Here is a 19,114-nt window from a genome sequence, read left to right as displayed (position 1 = left end):
ACAGTATTAATGCCTCCGCTACAATTCAAATAGATTCCGGATTTTTGTTCAATGGAAAATGTTTAATGGTCACTTTGAGGGTTGCTTCATAAGTGTCAGCAGTCTTCAGAGAATGGTTTTATTTCTTCCGATTGGAATGGTTTTCCACTTCTAGATGTAAGAGGTCTAATTTTCTAATTTTCACACTATATGTAAATTAATTTAAAAGTGTTTTACTAATGGACTTTTTTGATATCATGGAAATAGCTTTCTAATTTTTCCCTAATTGCTTAAATAACATGTCTTTGTGAAAATTCAGACAATAATGAAAAATCTAAGAAGAAACTAAAAATTCCCTAAAATTCCACCAAAATAAAATTACTACTGCTATCATTTTGGTCATTATCTTTTCATCTTTTTACTGCACACTCACATATAGTCTACCATAAATTAGATATAATATATGCTGCTTTCTTATTACAGATTTCTCTTTTTCCTCACCCCCATCCACACCATCACCCCACAAAGACATCAGTGTTAACATCAATGGGCACTATTCCATACCTATATCTCATTTCTAAATAAAATAAGAACATATGTAATTTATCCCCATGAACATTGTATGTTCTCTGAAATTTTGTAAATGAGAAGACAGGATCTTGTCATGAAAAAAAATGAAGCTGTGTTAATCACTTCTCTACTTTCTAAACTTTACATCACAGAAATCTCTAGATCTTAATGGTAGCAAATGGTCCATGAAGTGGATGTGCTGTACTTCATCGAGCCATTCCCATGAGTGGAGCAGGCACTTTCAGTTCAGTTCAGTCGCTCAGTCGTGTCCGATTCTTGGCGACCCCATGAATCGCAGCACGCCAGGCCTCCCTGTCCATCGCCAACTCCCGGAGTTCACTCAGACTCACGTCCATCAAATCAGTGATGCCAGGCAGCCATCTCATCCTCTGTCATCCCCTTCTCCCTCCAGCTTTTCTCTACCATAGTGTTGTAACAAACAACCTGGTGCGTGTGTCCCTATGGGCTAATGCCCTTATTTTTATGGGATAGATTCCTAGAAATGGACCTTCTAGTCCAAAGATATAGTTGAGTTTTAATAGACATTGTCAAGATTGCTTTCTGAATAGGTTGTAAAGTTCACATTTCCATCAGCAAAGTCTATGAAGACCCTCTTTCCCATATCTTCATTAATAGTAGGAATTTTCATTTCTTTTCATCTTGCGTACCTGATTGTCAGGAAATAATATCTCCCTTTACTTTGCTTGCTTTTCTCCGACTACATGTGAAGCTGGTCATCCTTTTTCATATTTATTTGTTACTTAGATGTGCTCTTCTGTCAATTTTCCATTCACTTTCTTCTATTGGGCTATCCTTTATCAGTTTCAAATGATTATATATTAAAAACACTAAGAATACTTTTCATGTTAAATAACAGTTACTAATAATTACCTCAATCTACTATATGTCTTTTGGCTTTATGACATCTTTTTTCCGTACCAAAAAAATCTTCAAATGTAGTGAAAAATTCACATTTTTGTATAGTTTCAGGGGGTCTAGCCTTGGTTAAAAGTCTCCCAATTCTTAAATTATACATGTTTTCCTGACTTATTCTACTTTTAAAAAAATTATCTTTAATCTACTTAGAATTCTTTATATAAAGATCCAACTTTTCTTCTGGATTAATAGACAATTATACCAGCAAGACTTTTAAATAATCATTTTTCCCCACTGAATTGAAATGCTTTTTGTATGTTCATTTTTTATATTATAATTCTCTACCACTCTCTTGTTATGCTCTGCTAGTCTAGATATATGTCAAAATTAATGATTATAAAGTATTTTACATAGTATATTTATACCTTATAAATATACTATATTTTGTAGTATAGTTCAGCATCCTGTATGGCAAGTCCTTCTCCTCCCAACTTGGTGACAATGACTTGGTGGTTAATTGGTTGAAAACACACACTCTGGAGTCAGATTGAACCTTGGCTTCAAGCTACTTCATCTCTCTCTCTCATCGTGCCTATCTGTAAAACCAGGGTGATAGCATTGATCACAAACAATTGTTGTGAAGATTAAGTGAAATAAAACATAGAACACTTAGAAAATTCCCTGATATATTTTAAGCACTGAAACATTAAGTAGCTTTTGTAATTTTCTTAACCATTGTGAAACATTTCTTTCATATAAATTGTATTACCTCTTTCTTTCAATCCAAACTCTCCAAAATCAACACTTGGAAGTCTAACTGCATTAAAAATGTGTATTCATTTTGGGATGATTAACATTTTTAGGATAAAGTCCCACATCCTAAAATTCTGTTATGTTTATTTTATGTTGTTTTTAATTTATACCTTTTCAGATCTTTACAGTCTTCAGTATGACCCTAGTTTAATTGATGTAAAACATGTACCTTTCTTTTTACATTTATTCCTAAGTTTTAAAAATATTTTCTTACTATTTTGAATGCAATATTATTTCCATTTTCAGTTTGAGATGGTTATTACCAGTGTAGAAAAAAGTGTCATCTTGTTTATCATTCTAGAATTTTTTATTAGTTTCTTATTTTTTCTAGATAAAGACATATCAACAAGAGAGATGTGTGTATACCTTCTTTATCAGTATTAACATTTAGTATTTCATTTTCTTGTCTTTATAGTCTCATCTAAATATTCTTTGATTATAAGGGTGATGTATTCTTGCTATCATGAGAGCAAAGGTGGAAGGGTCACTAAAGGATTCTACTAGTCGTAAGCAAATGACATCAATTCTTTTACTATAAGTAAAGGATGTGTCTTACCATACACAGAGCAGGAGACTCTCAGAGCATCATCCCTGCTATTCAAATCTCCCCAAGGCAGCCTCACTACCAGTGATAGTGGTCAACCAGGATGAAGATCCCACCAGGGCTTTTTGAAGCAAAGTCACCATCTCCAGGAGTATTTCATACCTTGCTATCCTCTTCCAACTAATCTCAAGACTCTAGTATTATATATTCCTGGTTAATAGGGTTAGGTGATTAATAAAAACTCCAGAAGAATTTAAAGACAATCTCTTTGCTAACACTGAGATCGAATAATATGCTTTTTCTATTTTTTCTCAGTTAGGTGGGAATTACTGTAATTTACTCATCTTATTCGATCATTCAGCAAGCATTTACAAGGTTCCTGTAAGGTGACTGCTACTACAAGATTTGTCTTGAAGAAAGCCAATTCCATCTTTTGGAAGATGCCAGTATAGATTGGGAATAAGACATAGGAACAAATAATGGAAATGTTACAAGTTTATAATACAAATTGGTATTGAGAAGCATGGAAGATCTGGAATTTTACCCTTTTCTTTAACAAATGAGCTTATTGTTTCCTGTGCCAGTTAAAGACTTGAGACTTCCGGATAATAAAGATTTTATTATTCATGGCAAAAGTAGTAATCAGAGCTTCAGGCTCATTTGCATTAGTTTCCTTTGTCCTCTGGGTCCTACAACAGTAACACAGGTACTACAGGGTGCTCACCATGATTGTCAACACACTCAATGGGTTGTGTCACAGGAGAGGAACATTGAACTTGAGGAATTCACTGCTTTTACAGCTAGGCGAGGCCAGCCTGCTCTAGACGGAGACATTACCACATAACTTTAGGCTGCCTGCTGCAAATACACCCCCCCCCCCCCCCCCACCCAAAATGAGACGAGTGATGAGTGGTCAAGGCTTTGTATTCTTGGCACACCAGCAAGATCACACAGGAGCACTCAGGGTCCATGGCAGATTGCCTGTATGAATAGCAAGTACAATAACCAGAGGTTATTAAGACTGAAGTCATTTCAGGAAATGTGATTCAATAATTTTACAATCAAACACATAGTAATTTTCTGTTGGTTGGTTTAACCACTGCAACTATCTTGAGGTTCCATAAAGAATGGTTAATCCTTGAACAGATTTATCATGGGAAATATTATAAAGATAATTTTCAGGGAGGGTAAAATTGAATGCAGCTGTGACTGAGGAGTCCAGTTAAATAAGAAATGCATTTTGAAAAAGTAGTGATTTGGAAAGGTGATGGTTTATAGAATGAGATACACCTGTCTTTTGAAGCACTCCTTCGCCTTAACTTTAGAGTTCAGTGCCGTTCACAAATGACATGACCTCTGAGCTTCCTAAAAGGTACCTTTGCAGACTATTGTCACCTTTTATAATACACCCTACATATAATAGGTATTCAGTAAACGGCAGGTTCTAGTATTGTTATGTTCAAACATATAAATGATAAGTAGAGTTTGTTAGCATCTACCTTGTTCTGTTCCTGTCACTTTGAATTAAGCAATTCATTTATCTCTTAATTACAAGACTGTGAGTTCCCCAAGAGCATTGAAATTTAGTCACTATAATGATCTCACTAGACTCTGACTCTCCTTTTTTCTCTTTTCACCTGAATGACACATTTTCAAAACCAACATTCATCTTTTACGAAAACCTCTGCATAAATCAAGCCAAGAGAAAGATATGGTATGGAGTATATATGAGTGGTTTATCACTATTTGTTTTGTTTTAATCATAAAAGTAACACACACTTAAGTATCTTTAAAATTCCAACAATACCAAAGAATCGAGATAAAATGAAAGTATCCAGCCCCCCCAATTTCATTTCCCCAAGGATGATCATTAATGAGAGTTTATCATGTTTCTTCTCAGGCCTTTCTATTTGCTTAGAAAATGTAGTATTGATTATTATCTTCCAAAGATTCTATGAATTATGCTCAGGTGGGAGCACTGTATTATTATTTTTTATTGCTAGCTTGTATGCATTGGTTTTTAAAATTTAAAGCACCTATGTATTTGTGCACATGTGCAAGTTAATCCTAAAGAAATGCTGGGAAAGTCCCTGCTCTTTAATGTTTTGAAAGGCCCCCATACATAGTCTATCTTTTTTTGGAGTTTCTTTTATATTCATGTAAGTATATTTCCCAGAAAACAAATTGGTCTTTTTGGCTTTTTAGTCAGTTTTCTTCCTTTTTGTGAAACTAATAGGAAGATTTTTATCTTCTTTCCATTGATTTACCATTTATGATCTTTAAACTCTTCTAACACCCCACTCCAGTACTCTTGCCTGGCAAATCCCATGGATGGAGGAGCCTGGTAGGCTGCAGTCCATGGGGTCGCTAGGAGTCGGACACGACTGAGCGACTTCACTTTCACTTTTCACTTTCATGTTTTGGAGAAGGAAATGGCAACCCACTCCAGTGTTCTTGCCTGGAGAATCCCAGGACAGGGGAGCCTGGTGGGGGGCGTCTCTGGGGTCGCACAGTCGGACACAACTAAAGTGACTTAGCAGCAGCAGCAGCAACACCCCCATGAGACAACAAAAATAACTCTCTTTTATTTTTAGAGCACTTTGTAAGTTACATGCTTTACAAGCTTCCCAGGTGGAACTACTGGTAAAGAACCTGCTTGCCAATGCAGGAGACAAGAAAAGTGGGTTTGATCCGTGGGTTGGGAAGATCCTGGAGGAGGTACATGGCAACGTACTCCAGTATTCTTGCTTGGGTAATCCCATGGATAGAGGAACCTGGAAGGTTATAGTCTGAGGGGTCGCAAGGAGTCTGAAGCAACTGAGCCTGCACAAGTTACAAAGCTCTTTCTCAATTGTCTGGCATGCCCCTCACAATGACTCTGATACCAATATTGTTATCTTAGCTGACTAAGGAGCAAATGGTAAAGTGTCTGCCTGCAATGCGGGAGACCCAGGTTCAATCCCTGGGTCAGGAAAATCCTCTGGAGAAGGAGATGGCAACCCACTCTAGTACTCTTGCCTGGAAAATTCCATGGATGGAGGAGCCTGGTAGGCTACAGTCCATGGGGTCTCAAAGAGCTGGACACAACTGACTGACTTTACTTTCACTTTCAAGGAGCAATTAGAGTAATGAAGGTTAAGAAGTCCCTTGCCTAAGGTCACACAGCTAGTGCCAACCACAAACTCAGGTTCCCCTGACTTTATATAGAGAATTCTCCCACCACTTCATAGAGCAGTTGTCTAGGATAAGCTAAGCCTTCACAGACACAGAACATGGCGCCAGAAATAGACTCAGAATTTAAGGATTATGCCTTTAAGAAGTATTTTCTTTAGTTTAAAAAATAAACCAACACAAAAATAAAAAGTAAACCAAGACAAACTATTTACATCTACAGCTAATCTTAAGTTCATTTAAGATGTATGTATTATTATTAGCATAAATAGAAATGGGGCATTAATAATTTGTATCCATGGAGAATCTATACCTCACTTCTTTTTTATTAAGAAAATCTTTGTGATGATGAGAAAATTTCAGTTCAGTTCAGTTGCTCAGTTGTGTCCGACTCTTTGCAATCCCCTGGACTGCAGCATGCCAGGCTACCCTGTCCATCCTAGAGCTTGCTCAAACTCATGTCCATCGAGTCAGTGATACCATCCAACCATCTCATCCTCTGTTGTCCCCTTCTCCTGCCTTCAATCTTTCCCAGCATCAGGGTCTTCTCCAGTGAGTCAGTTCTTCGCATCAGGTGGCCAAAGCATTGGAGTTTCAGCTTCAGCATCAGTCCTTCCAGTGAATATTCAGGACTGATTTCCTTTACGATTGACTGGTTTGATCTCCTTGCAATCCAAGAGACTCTCAAGAGAATTTATTTATTTATTTTTTCTTTTTTTTAAACATTTAAAAAAAATTTTTATTTTTGCTTTATTTTACTTTACAATACTGTATTGGTTTTGCCATACATTGACATGAATCTGCCACGGATGTACATGAGTTCCCAATCCTGAACCCCCCTCCCACCTCCCACCCCATATCATCTCTCTGGATCATCCCCGTGCACCAGTCCCAAGCATCCTGTATCCTGTATTGAACATAGACTGGCGATTCGTTTCTTACATGATAGTATGCATGTTTCAATGCCATTCTCCCAAATCATCCCACCCTCTCCCTCTCCCTCAGAGTCTAAAAGTCCATTCTATACATCTGTGTCTCTTTTGCTGTCTCACATACAGGGTTATCCTTACCATCTTTCTAAATTCCATATATATGTGTTAGTAAACTGTATTGGTGTTTTTCTTTCTGGCTTACTTCACTCTGTATAATCGGCTCCAGTTTCATCCATCTCATTAGAACTGATTCAAATGTATTCTTTTTAATGGCTGAGTAATACTCCATTGTGTATATGTACCACAGCTTTCTTATCCATTCATCTGCTGATGGACATCTAGGTTGTTTCCATGTCCTGGCTATTATAAACAGTGGTGCAATGAACATTGGGGTACATGTGTCTCTTCCAATTCTGGTTTCCTCAGTGTGTATGCTCAGCAGTGGAATTGCTGGGTCATAAGGCAGTTCTATTTGCAATTTTTTAAGGAATCTCCATGCTGTTCTCCATACTGGCTGTACTAGTTTGCATTCCCACCAACAGTGTAAGAGGGTTCCCTTTTCTCCACACCCTCTCCAGCATTAATTGCTTGTGGACTTTTGGATCGCAGCCATTCTGACTGGTGTGAAATGGTACCTCATTGTGGTCTTGATTTGCATTTCTCTGATAATGAGTGATGTTGAGCATCTTTTCATGTGTTTGTTAGCCATCCGTATGTCTTCTTTGGAGAAATGTCTATTTAGTTCTTTGGCCCATTTTTTGATTGGGTCGTTTATTTTTCTGGAGTTGAGCTGCATAAGTTGCTTGTATATTTTTGAGATTAGTTGTTTGTCAGTTGCTTCATTTGCTATTATTTTCTCCCACTTCTCTCAAGAGAATGTGAAGCCAGCTAAACTACAGAGGCAGGCAACTATTGTCATTTGAATTTTCTCTTTCTTGGTCAAAGGAAAAGCATAAGGATATGTGGAAACTGTGACTTCTGAATGATGGTTTTTTAAAATAGACTTTTTAATATTTTTAGAACTGTCTTAGGTTTACAGAAAAATCAAGTGGAAAGTACAGAGTTCCCAAATACTACCTTAGCCTCTCCCCCTGCCCCCACCAGAGAGTTTCCATTGTTGTTAACATCTTGCACTATTAGTGTAGTGTATTGGATGTAACTGATGAAACAATAATACATTACTATTAGATAAAGTTCATAGCTTGCATTACCCTTTGTTCTTTGTGTTACATGGTTCTTTGAGTTCTAACATATGCCTCATACCATCTATCCACCATTACTGTATCATACAGATGAGTTTCACTGCCCTGAAAGTCTCCTGTGCTGCCCTTCTATTCATCCTTCTACCCAACCCTGCAACCCTCTGGCACCCGCTGATCTTTTTACTGTCTCCACAGTTTTGCCTTACAGTATTCAGGTAGTAATATGTTTTCGTTTCCTCCATGTCTTTGTGTAGCTTGAAAGCTCATTTCTTTTTATCACCGAATAATATTCCATCATAGAAATGTGGTGGTGGTTTAGTCTCTAAGTCGTTTCTGACTCTTGCGACCCCATGGATTGTAGCCTGTCAGGCTCCTATTTTTAGCACACAATTTTTCTAGGCAAGAATACTGGAGTGGGTTGCCATTTCCTTCTCCAGGAGATCTTCCCAACCCATGGATCGAACTTGAGTCTTCTGCATTGCAGACAGGTTCTTTAACTTCTGAGCCCCCAGGGAAGCCCTCATGGAGGTACGAACCACAGCTTATCTACTCACCCTTTCAAGGACATCTTAGTTGCTTCCAAGTTTTGATAATTATAAATAATGTTTCTATAAACATTTGCTGATTTTTGCATGAACATAAGCTTTTAATGCATTTGGGTAAATTCTTAGGCGCATGATTGCTGGGTTGTATGATAAAGGTGTTTTTAGCTTTGTAAGAAACTGCCAAAGTGTCTTCCACATTTGACAGTTCTGTGGCACCGTATCCTCACCAGCATTTGGTGTGGTCAGTGTCAACCTAACAGATGTGGAGTGGTACTTCATTATTGTTCTAATTATCATGAAAGAGAATTGCTTTTTAAATCTATTAGACTGGCCAGTCTAAATCAGCCTTAAGACAACTGGGTTAGGTCTTCTTCAATTTAGTTTTTTTTTTTTTCACCTTAGACATATCCTTATAATTCTAGTGAGGAAATCTTAGGAAAAGCCTTTAAGAAAAATCATGTGCTTAGAACAAAGAGAAGGAAATAATAAGAAGCTGAAGCTGAGAGTGTGTTGTCATGGCCAGTGTGTTTGCTGCTGGTAAGGAGCAAGGATAAACATGATTTAACAGCAGTATTCAGGATGATAAAAGGGGATAGTGTGAGCTGGCAGCCAGAAGTGTGCAGTAGATTGCAGATTGCCAATAAAAACATGAATGAAAACATTTTACCCAGTAGTTGGAAATGACTGCTTCATATCTCAGAGATACCATAAAAAAGAAATATCAACATTTGACTGTAGTGTGGTTGCAGGTAGTTTAAAAAAGTAAGAAATCGAAAATTTCTGAAATTGAGGTTAGGAGGAAAGCTGGTAGAGCAGAGATAGAGGCTGCCCTGCCCATAGCCCCTTGGACCTTATGGCTTTAGTTCAGTTGAGTGGACTTCAAAGTGCCGGCATCTGTGGGTTTTTGCTTTAGGGCTAGTAATGACAAAAGCTGATATAAAAATACTCCAGTTCCCTGGCATAGATAAATCTGTGCTGTGCTAAGTCAGTTCAGTCATGATCGACTCTTTGAGACCCTATGGACCATAGCCCTTCAGACTCCTTTGTGCATGGGATTCTCCAGAGAAGAACACTGGAGTGGGTTGCCATTTCCTTCTCCAGGGGAATCTCTCTGACCCGGGGATCAAACCCACGTCTCTTACATTTGTCTCCTGCATTGGCAAGCAGGTTCTTTACCACTGGCACCACCTGGGAAGCCCAAATAACTCTAAGGCACATGTTCTATCCTATCCTGGGGGCTTCCAGCCCATCTGAGCCAATGGCTGGGTGGCGCACCCTTTACTGGATGCCTTCTCTTCTTCATCTCACTGACCCACTCCCATAACTGTTTCGGGGGATGAACTTTCAGTTATACTTCTTGCACTGGCATCTTTGTCTCAGGGTTAGCTGCTAGATCAACCCAGGCTCAGACAGTTGTTGGTTACACATTTATTCAGAATCCTCCATCCCCTTTAGTTGCTGTGCCTCCTCCTTTCAAGGCTGTCCTGAAACTTCCCCTTTTATTTGCCCTGGAATCCATTACACTCAGCCTGCAGGCGCCAGGTCGCTGAAGTCAGAGAGCACATCTGATAAATCCTTCACAGTGCAGAGGGAATTACGTAAATGCAGTGTTAACTCTCCCTTATGTCTTTGCATTTTAAAGGGGATCCTTGGGAAGACTGAAAGTCTAGCGATGAAATCTCAGATTTCATGCCACCCGAATGAAGGAGATCGTTTTGAGCAGCCTTATCACTTCCTTTACCTCTGACTCTGGTATTCTTTGGACTATATGGGAAAAAGAGAGCAGAGAAACTAGTCATTGTTTAATGACAAGTCAAATTTAGAGATTAAATGGAAGGCACTATAAGAAAAATTTGCAGGAAAGCCAAGGAATTTAGCCAAAAGCAGCAAGAATAATAAAATAGCACATTTGTTGATTCTAATGGAGGAGGAAATGGCAACCCACTCCAGTATTTTTGCTGGGAAAATCCCATGGACAGAAGAGCCTGGTGGGCTATAGCCCACAGAGTCACAGAGTCGGACACAACTGAGCAACTGAGCACGTTGATTCTAAAACACTTTTTCCTGCGTTTTAACGTCTCTGAAATCGAAATGCATCTTATGATCAACAGCATCTCTAGTTACTACTGTCAGGCAGCAGTCACAATGTTATGGCCATTTCCTGTGAGGTAAAATTAAGTCATAGCTCTTCATGTCACTTTGGTTGAACTGTGTGCACTGTTGATACAGACAATGAATTTAATTGCTGTTTAAGTGTCATTAATATAATACTGTGATTTAGGATTGAAACAAAGTTTTCATGTATGCAGAATGTTGTTGTTCAATTGCTCAGTGGTGTCCAACTCTTTGTGACCCCGCGGACTGCAGCATGCCAGGCTTCTCTGTCCTTCACCATCTCCTGGAGTTTGCTCACATGCAGGATGGGACAGGAACAAATCAGCAACGCATAAGTTTGATATTTGTTAAGCAAGTTAATTGTCACTAGGTGGATGGTCCTAAATTCCATGTTTTCTTAGAAAGCAACAATAAAGTACTTTACAAGATATAAGAAAGGGAAGAAGATGCCCACTATTAGAAGTTGAATTATATTTTATTTTTGAGACTCATGCAAAAGGATTGCCTATCATAGACAGAGCAACAGTGGTAAGAGAAATCACCAAATGCTTCACGATAGATGAATAAAATATCAGCACAATAGCAGGCTGGAGGAAATGAATCATGCACTGCACAGGACTATTATTAAGATGTACAATATACATTTATCAGAAACTTCCTGCTACCTTTGAACAGAATGCCCTTAATTTACAGCATGATACCACTGAAGAAAAATTAAATTATGTGTTTAATTATTATCATTTACACTGCTTCACATAATCCAAACTCACTCTCTTAATCCTTTTAAGGATCTATTTGGGGGACCCTCCTACACTGTTGGTGGGAATGTAAATTGGTGCAATCATTATGGAGAACACTATGGATAGTGTGGAGTTTCCTTCAAAAACTAAAAATAGAGTTGCCATATGATCCAGCAATCCTACTTCTAGGCCTATACTATTTTTGTTTCAAGGCAAAAAGCATTCTTAAAGATAAAGATCAGTTCATAGTAATGAAAGATTTGACTAGTAATATATAACAAGTATGAATGTGTATGAAAGAACCACAAGAAGAAAAATTCACAAACTAGATTTTAACATGCCATTTTCAATATTTGATAAAATTAATGAGGGAGAGAAAAATCAGCAAGGATACAGAAATTTGAACAAAACAATTTAAGTTAGGTTAATGAACATGTATGAGACATTTGCACCCAACAGCCGCAGAATTCACATTCTTTACAAGCTCACATGGAATATTTACAGAAAATCCATATGCTGGGCCACAAAACAATTCTCAGTGAATTTTGTGACTGAAGTCATTCAAAAATCTGTTCTGATCAGACTTTTAAAAAATCTATAACAATTAGTTAAAAGGATAATAGAAAATCCCTATGTTTGGAAATTAACCAATGCATTTATAAACAAGTCATAATGTAAAGGTGAAATTCTATGGAAATTAGATAAAGGAAAAGGGAGAAATGTTATCAATAGTCATACAAGATTTGGTTCGTATTTGCAGAAAAATCCAAAAGAATTTACAGATAAATTTTTATACTTGGTAAGAGATATTATAAGTACATTATTAGAATTATTGGAATTTAGCAAAACTGCTGGATTCAGTCAATATATAAAAGTAAAATATATTTCTACATACTAGTGAGAACACTTAAGAAAGAAAGATACTATCCGTTATCAAAAATACCAACTACATAGAAATAAGCTTAAAAAAAAGGTGTAAGATCTCTGTGGAAAGATATAATAATAGGCATTAAAGAAGACCTAAATAAATAGATTAGAACACAATTATAAAGATACCAAGTATCTAAAGATTTAGTGCCATTCAGATTCTCAACAGGGTTGTGTGTATGTGTGTTTGTAGCTTGATGAAGTGATTCTAAAATTTATGTGAAAATGCAGAGAAAGCCTGTTATACTTGACATCAAAAAACTTGTTATACAACTCTAGTAATTAAGACGGTCTGTTGATAAAGCAGATAGAACCATAAGGTGGAATGGAGTCAGAAGCCAATCCATCCATATATGGGCACTTGGCTATGACAATTCACCCAGCAGTGGTGGTGAAAAACTAAAATATTCAAAAATATCATTGGAACTAATATTTGTATATAAAAAAGTAAAAGGGACCACTCATATTAATAAGCCCCAAGTGAATTACAGTTAGGGAAAAACTCTAAAGGCTTACTATATATATATATAGGGAAAAGTCTCCATGGCTATAGATTAGGGAAAGATTAAGTCATAAAAAATTAGCTATAAACAAAAGAATTAATAAATTTGACCTCACTAAAATTAAAAACTTCTCTTTATTGACACTAAGAGATAGTGAAAAGACAGCCAGAGATAGAAAGTATTTGCAATACCTACACATAAGAGAAACAGACACACACTAGAAAAAAGGTAATTTCCCTTCATCTCTCCAACTTGGTGGCTCGGACGCTAAAGAATCACCTGCATTGTGGGAGGCCTGGGTTCAATCCCTGGAGGAGGGTATGGTAACCCCTTTCAGTATTCTTGCCTTGGAGAATCCCCACAGACAGAGGAGCCTGGTGAGTTACAGTCCATGGGGGTTGTGAACAGTTGGACACGACTGAGCAACTAAGCACACAGCACACACACAGAAGAGAAACACACACATGCTAGAAAAAGCGTAATTTCCCTTCCTTCCTTCCTTCCACCAACATACACTTAGGGGTTGGTTTTCTGTTCTTTTATTTCTGTTTTTTGTTGTTGCTTTCTGGTAAGAGGAGTGTCCATGGCCCATATACACAGTAACTACTGAAAAGTGAACATAACTACATCTTTTAATACACACACAGCAGAATCACTTTGCTATACACCTGAAACCAACACCGCGTTGTAAATCAACAATACTTCAATAAAAAATAAAATTTTTAAATTTACCTGATCATTTTAAAAAGTGCTAATTTTGTTTTGAATCTATAGTGATCAATTTTCCATAAGATGTTTTCATCTCATATATTTAAGTGAGATAAAGTTTTGGGAAAATACAAAAGGAAAGTGAAAAGATAGCCTGGGTAAAAACTGTGATTCTTTGCTCTTAACAAAGCAGAAAAAAAAAAGAATAATGTAACCTCACAGGGGGGAAACTGAAATGTGAAAGGGAAGGTAAAAGAAGTTCAAGTAGGAAAGAAAAAGGAAGAAATGTAGACAAAGAAGCCGAGAAATGTTGAAAGATAGTATCTGAATGATCAACAATGAAGAAGTTCTACAACACTGAGAAAAACAAATAGTGGTGATTCTTAGGATCTTAGAGGAACTCCTGATCTTGGATAGAAAAATCTTTCAACTTAACATAAATAACAGAGCCTCCAAACTAGTCCTGGGAGAAACCCGTTATTATTTTCAGTGGAATATTTTGAAAATAAGGGCAAAATGAGAAAACAAAGCTTTTCTTGGAGAGTTCAATAGAAAGTATATGGGGAAAAATCAATAGATAGGAAAATTTTAACAGGAATAAATTCAAACTAAGGAGAATCTAAAATTGTTAGCATGCAGAAATCAGAATTTTTAGTATCCCAGCTTAATGAACAGGATAATTTTAACTTCTTAAGAGTTTTTGTCAATTCATTTTTGTTTGTTTCTTTTGGAGTTTTCTGATTTTAAAGGGGGAAAATGTTTTGAAAGCAATAGAATATGAAACCAGATACTTGGTGTTTACCCTAACTTTACCAATAGAAATGCTAATTAGAAAGCATCATCTAATAAAATTGTAGCAATGGTCAAGGCCATAAAAATGTTTACAAACAATAACCCCATTTCTTTCCCAGAAATACCCTTTGATTTACTAGTCTGTATAATCTACTTTTGATTATTAATTTTCCACTTTGTGGTTTGTTATTTTATCTTTTCTACTATTGATCTTTTGGCCATTTTGTGGATAATTAGCACCTCCTTCAGAGAGGAGGGAGAAGGAAACTAAATAAAAAAATAAATGCATTTGTTTACATTTATTGTGCTTCCTGTTAATACTACCATGGAGAGGTCTAGTAACAAAGTTTAACACTATTGACTAAAATGATGCTGTTCAAATTAGTCCTATAAACCAAGGAAACAGAGACATCTATAGGAGCCTAGCAGGTAAAGGAAATGAGTGCCTGGGTCATTCAGTGACGGATATTATGGCAATTTGTTGTAGTACAAGCTCTCCTGAAGGAATTACAATATTTCAACTTACACATCATGCCTTATGGCTGAATTAGGCCCACGGGCTTTCAGTTTACATTAGCATTGGTAATAAAACATGTATATGCTTAGATGTCATAAAAATGAAAGTGAAAGTGAAGTCACTCACTAGTGTTCGACTCTTTGCAACCCCATGGACTGTAGCCTACCAGGCTCCTCTGTCCATGGAATTTTCCAGGCAAGAGTACTGGAGTGGGGTGTCATTTCCTTCTTCAAGGGATCTTCCTGACCCAGGGACCGAACCTAAGTCTCCTGCATTGCAGGCAGACACTTTACCATCTGAGCCACCTGGAGGGTTGCTCTAGCATACTGACATAATTATGAGCTAGTTGATACAAAGACCATCAAACAGGGACCAAAAACAATGTGTAAAACAAGTCACGAAGAACAGTTAACAAATGAACAGCTGGGACCACCATGGTTCCTAATAATAATTTACAAAGAAGTAAATTTTGTAGAACTTATCCGAAGCCCCAGGTAAACCAATCCTTCTGAATGTGTGTTCAGAGCCTTTCCTACAAAGGTGCTCAAGAAGTATTTTTAATAATTAAGAATAACTTCTGGAGACAGAACAATATGTTACATAGATGTCTACACTCACAATATAAGTTTCTGTGGCTTTATAATAGAATAGATAGTTGAAACAAATCCCAAACAATTTCACATATTTATTGGGAGGTTATTTTAATCTTCAAATAGTGATGTATATGTTTAAGATTTTGTTGTTTTTGTTCAATTTTTTTCAGGGAAAATTTCATGGAAACCCAATGCATGTAGCTGTGGTTATTTCAAATTGTTTAAGGGAAGAGAGGAGAATATTGGCTGCTGCCAACATGCCTGTTCAGGTAATACTTTCTCGAGTTGCAACCTTTTCACCAAGAACTCAATTTTTCTAAAACAGAAATTCTAATCTTCTTTCCAACCGTCTTCTTCTGTCTACATTAATGGTGCCATCATCCGTTCAGCCAATTGGAATCAAGGTTCTTGGGATCATCTTTGAATAGTTGCTTTCTTTTCTCTGCCTTCTTACTGAGATAGTTACCAAGTCTTTCCAGAATTTGTTTCTAGAATCTTATCTATACCTTCTTTTCTGTTTCCACTGCTCACACTCTGATCTGTGGTCTTACAATATCAGCTGAGGAACAGAGTAACCACTTCCTGGCTAAATTCCTAAGTACCATTTAGGCTCTGTTTCTTTCAGCATGTTTATCCTCAGGGACAATCTTGCTCGAAACCCTTCAGTATTTCCCCGTTTCTTACACCACAGGTCCAAACTAGTCCATAAGCAGGAATTTTGTCTTATAGAAACTCCATAAATACTTCTTGTCTGTTTCAGTGTGCTCTGCCCTGCCATATTTTAGAGTACATTTTATCCCATTATGCTGAATGAATTCAGAGTCCCCAAGAAAGATAAGTAGAGGAGTTAACGAAGACCTTGGGAATACTCCATTTAAAAAGGAAAGAGCATGTAGATAATCAGCTTTCCAAATGTCATGCTGAATAATTTAGTGATTCACAATGTTGTATTTATTTTTGAAGATCCAACAAAACTATCTTTTTTTCAACTATTAAAAATTCTCAGATTTGCTTGCTGTCAGTTTATGGTTGTTTCTAGAGAAGTATGAAGTTTTAACAACTTGTTCTTATTTTTTAGATATGAATAAGAATGTATCATCTTTAATTTTAGAATCTAAAGTTAGTAAGTTTTTAAAGTAAACATAGTTTGATTCAGTGAAAATTTAGATGAAAATTAAGATTCTATTACTAATATATGATATTTTCATATATTCTCAGTTGTCCTTTTTTGTAGCCCTCTTATCTCTAGTCATTATATATGTGTGTGTGAGTGCGTATTATTGTTGTTGTTCTCTTCACATATCAGATATCAGCCAAGTTAGAAACATTTATTTGAATAGATGCTCTTCAAAATCATTCCTCAATCTTCTAGTACTACATACTACCACAAAAGAAGCACTGGTTTATAAACGTCAAAGCAATAGACAATATATGGAGATACATACACACACACACACACACACACACACACACACACACACACACACAGAAATAATGGGAGCCAAAATGAGAGAGAGGCAATTTCACAAATCATCTGAAGAATGTGATATAGTTGAAAGAACATTTGATTGAAAGTTAAGGACCTGGGTTCCACTTGAGGTTCTGGGACTCATTTTCTACTTAGTCATCACCCTTTCTAACCATACCTCCCTATCCAAGTATAAGGTGAAGGGTCTATGGACATTCTCTCAACTCTAGCCATCTATGTAAACGTTATATCTCAAGAACAAACTCAGATAGGTTATTAGAGTGACCAAGAAACATGGCTTGGAGTAGCTGGTTAGTCTTTCCATTAATACTTAACCAGGCTAACATTTTTACATATTCTTTAGCAAACTCTCTTTGTTCCAAAATAAAAATAAATTTCATCCTGGCAGATTCAACATCCTTAATTCTGAATTCAAGTACAACATAATGTAGTTTCACATCTTATAGAATCTCAAAAGTCACATGGGTCTGATGTAGAAAAACAGGAAAAAAATTTTAACCATAAAATCATCTGTAATTTCACTGTTCAAAGATAACAAATGATTATATTTTGGTATATGTGTTCTTCCAATCACATGTGCTTGAGTTTACATGTCTATACATACATCTAGATATTTATAAATAAATACATACATACGTAAGCAACAAAGATCACAAACATATAGTGTCTTATAATTTGCTCTATTTCATACTTTGACACTACTTGTAGGTCCTTAAGGGCTCCCCAGGTGGCGCTAGTGGTAAAGAACCTACCTGCCACTGCAAGAGATGCAAGAGAAATGGATTGGATCCTGGGGTTGGGAAGATGCTCTGGAGAAGGAAATGGCAACTCACTCCAGTATTCTTGCCTGGGAAATCCCATGGACAAAGGAGCCTGGTGGGCTGCAGTCCATAAGAGTCGAAAAGAGTCAGACAAGACTGAAGCAACTGAGCACACATACACGTATGTCATTAAATATTTCTACAGCATGGTTTTTAATGGCTGTAGAATATTTCATATCATACTGATCCAGACCTCAGTTCAAAGTATATTACATATACTACATTCATCATAAGCCTGTTTCATCAACATGTTGAAGTTTCAGGGACTTCACTGGCAGTCCAGTGGTTAAGTCTTTGCCTTTCAGTGCAAGAGGGTACAAGTCTGATCCCTGGTCAGGGAGCTAAGATCTCATATGCCTTGCAACCTATAAGCCAAAACATTAAAAAAAAGAAGAAGAAGCAATATTGTAACAAATTCAATAAAGACTTTAAAAATGGTCCATATAAAAAAAATTTTTAATATGTTGAAATTTCAAAATGTTTTTCCAGGGACCTCTGGAGAAATCCTTACAAAGTTCTTCAGTTTCAGAAAGACAGAGGAATGTGGAGCACAAAGTGGCTGCCATTAAAAATAGTGTGCAGGTGAGTGATCTCTTATAGATGGTAGAAAAGGCGAGCAGTGGTCCCCATTCTAGGCACCTTTCTCTTGTGTGCCCAAAGTTACTGTGTACAGAAGTCATGGGGTACTTGGTTATAAGATAAATATCTCTCACACACTATGTTCATATTAGAAAAGATTTCTTTGGGGAAAGCGTTGAACTTCAATTTACTGAAAATTGGAGTCACACCAGTCTCCATCAATGAGAAGCCATGTGGCTTCAGGCAAGTAAGTTACTTTACATCTCCAAGCCTCTGCTTCTTCATCTGTAGAAGTAAGAATAACCACTCTAACAGGCTGGTTGGGAGGACTACATGAGATTTAATACTATATGAAAAGCCTTTAGCTTAGATTCTGACATCTTTATGTCTGAGCAAAAACATCACTAGATTTGGAGAAGAGTAAAACCAAAAATCTCAAAGACAGAAATGAACAGGAGACACAGAGGAGGCATAAATATTTTCTAAGAGGTTCAGAGGAAAAAATATAGACTGTATTGTCATATATGTCCTTTTATAAAGGAGACTTTAAGCAAAAAGATAGTTGGTACATTAATACAGAGCTATATGGAGCTAAGTGGATAAAGTATCTATATTATAAAAAATATGTTAGTAGCATCATTTGGAATTTACTGAGAAATGAGAGACAAGATGCTGAAATTTACAAACACTCAGGAAGA

At 36.8% G+C, this 19,114-nt stretch overlaps 1 protein-coding gene across 1 annotated transcript in view; it reads left to right on the top strand.

The window, feature by feature from the left end:
- The window catches only part of STAT4 (signal transducer and activator of transcription 4), a 100,793-nt gene that overhangs the window by 41,245 nt on the left and 40,434 nt on the right, over positions 1-19,114 (top strand). Inside the window, exons 3-4 of the mRNA XM_052659794.1 lie at positions 15,698-15,796; positions 18,327-18,419. Coding sequence (XP_052515754.1) covers positions 15,698-15,796; positions 18,327-18,419 — 192 coding nt within the window. The remainder of the gene's footprint in view (positions 1-15,697; positions 15,797-18,326; positions 18,420-19,114) is intronic.

The sequence above is a fragment of the Budorcas taxicolor genome, chromosome 2 (genome assembly GCF_023091745.1).
Source record: "Budorcas taxicolor isolate Tak-1 chromosome 2, Takin1.1, whole genome shotgun sequence".
Taxonomy (NCBI): Eukaryota; Metazoa; Chordata; class Mammalia; order Artiodactyla; family Bovidae; genus Budorcas; species Budorcas taxicolor.
The sequence above is the reverse complement of the archived record's forward strand: the minus strand, read 5'-3'. Positions and strand labels throughout refer to the sequence as shown.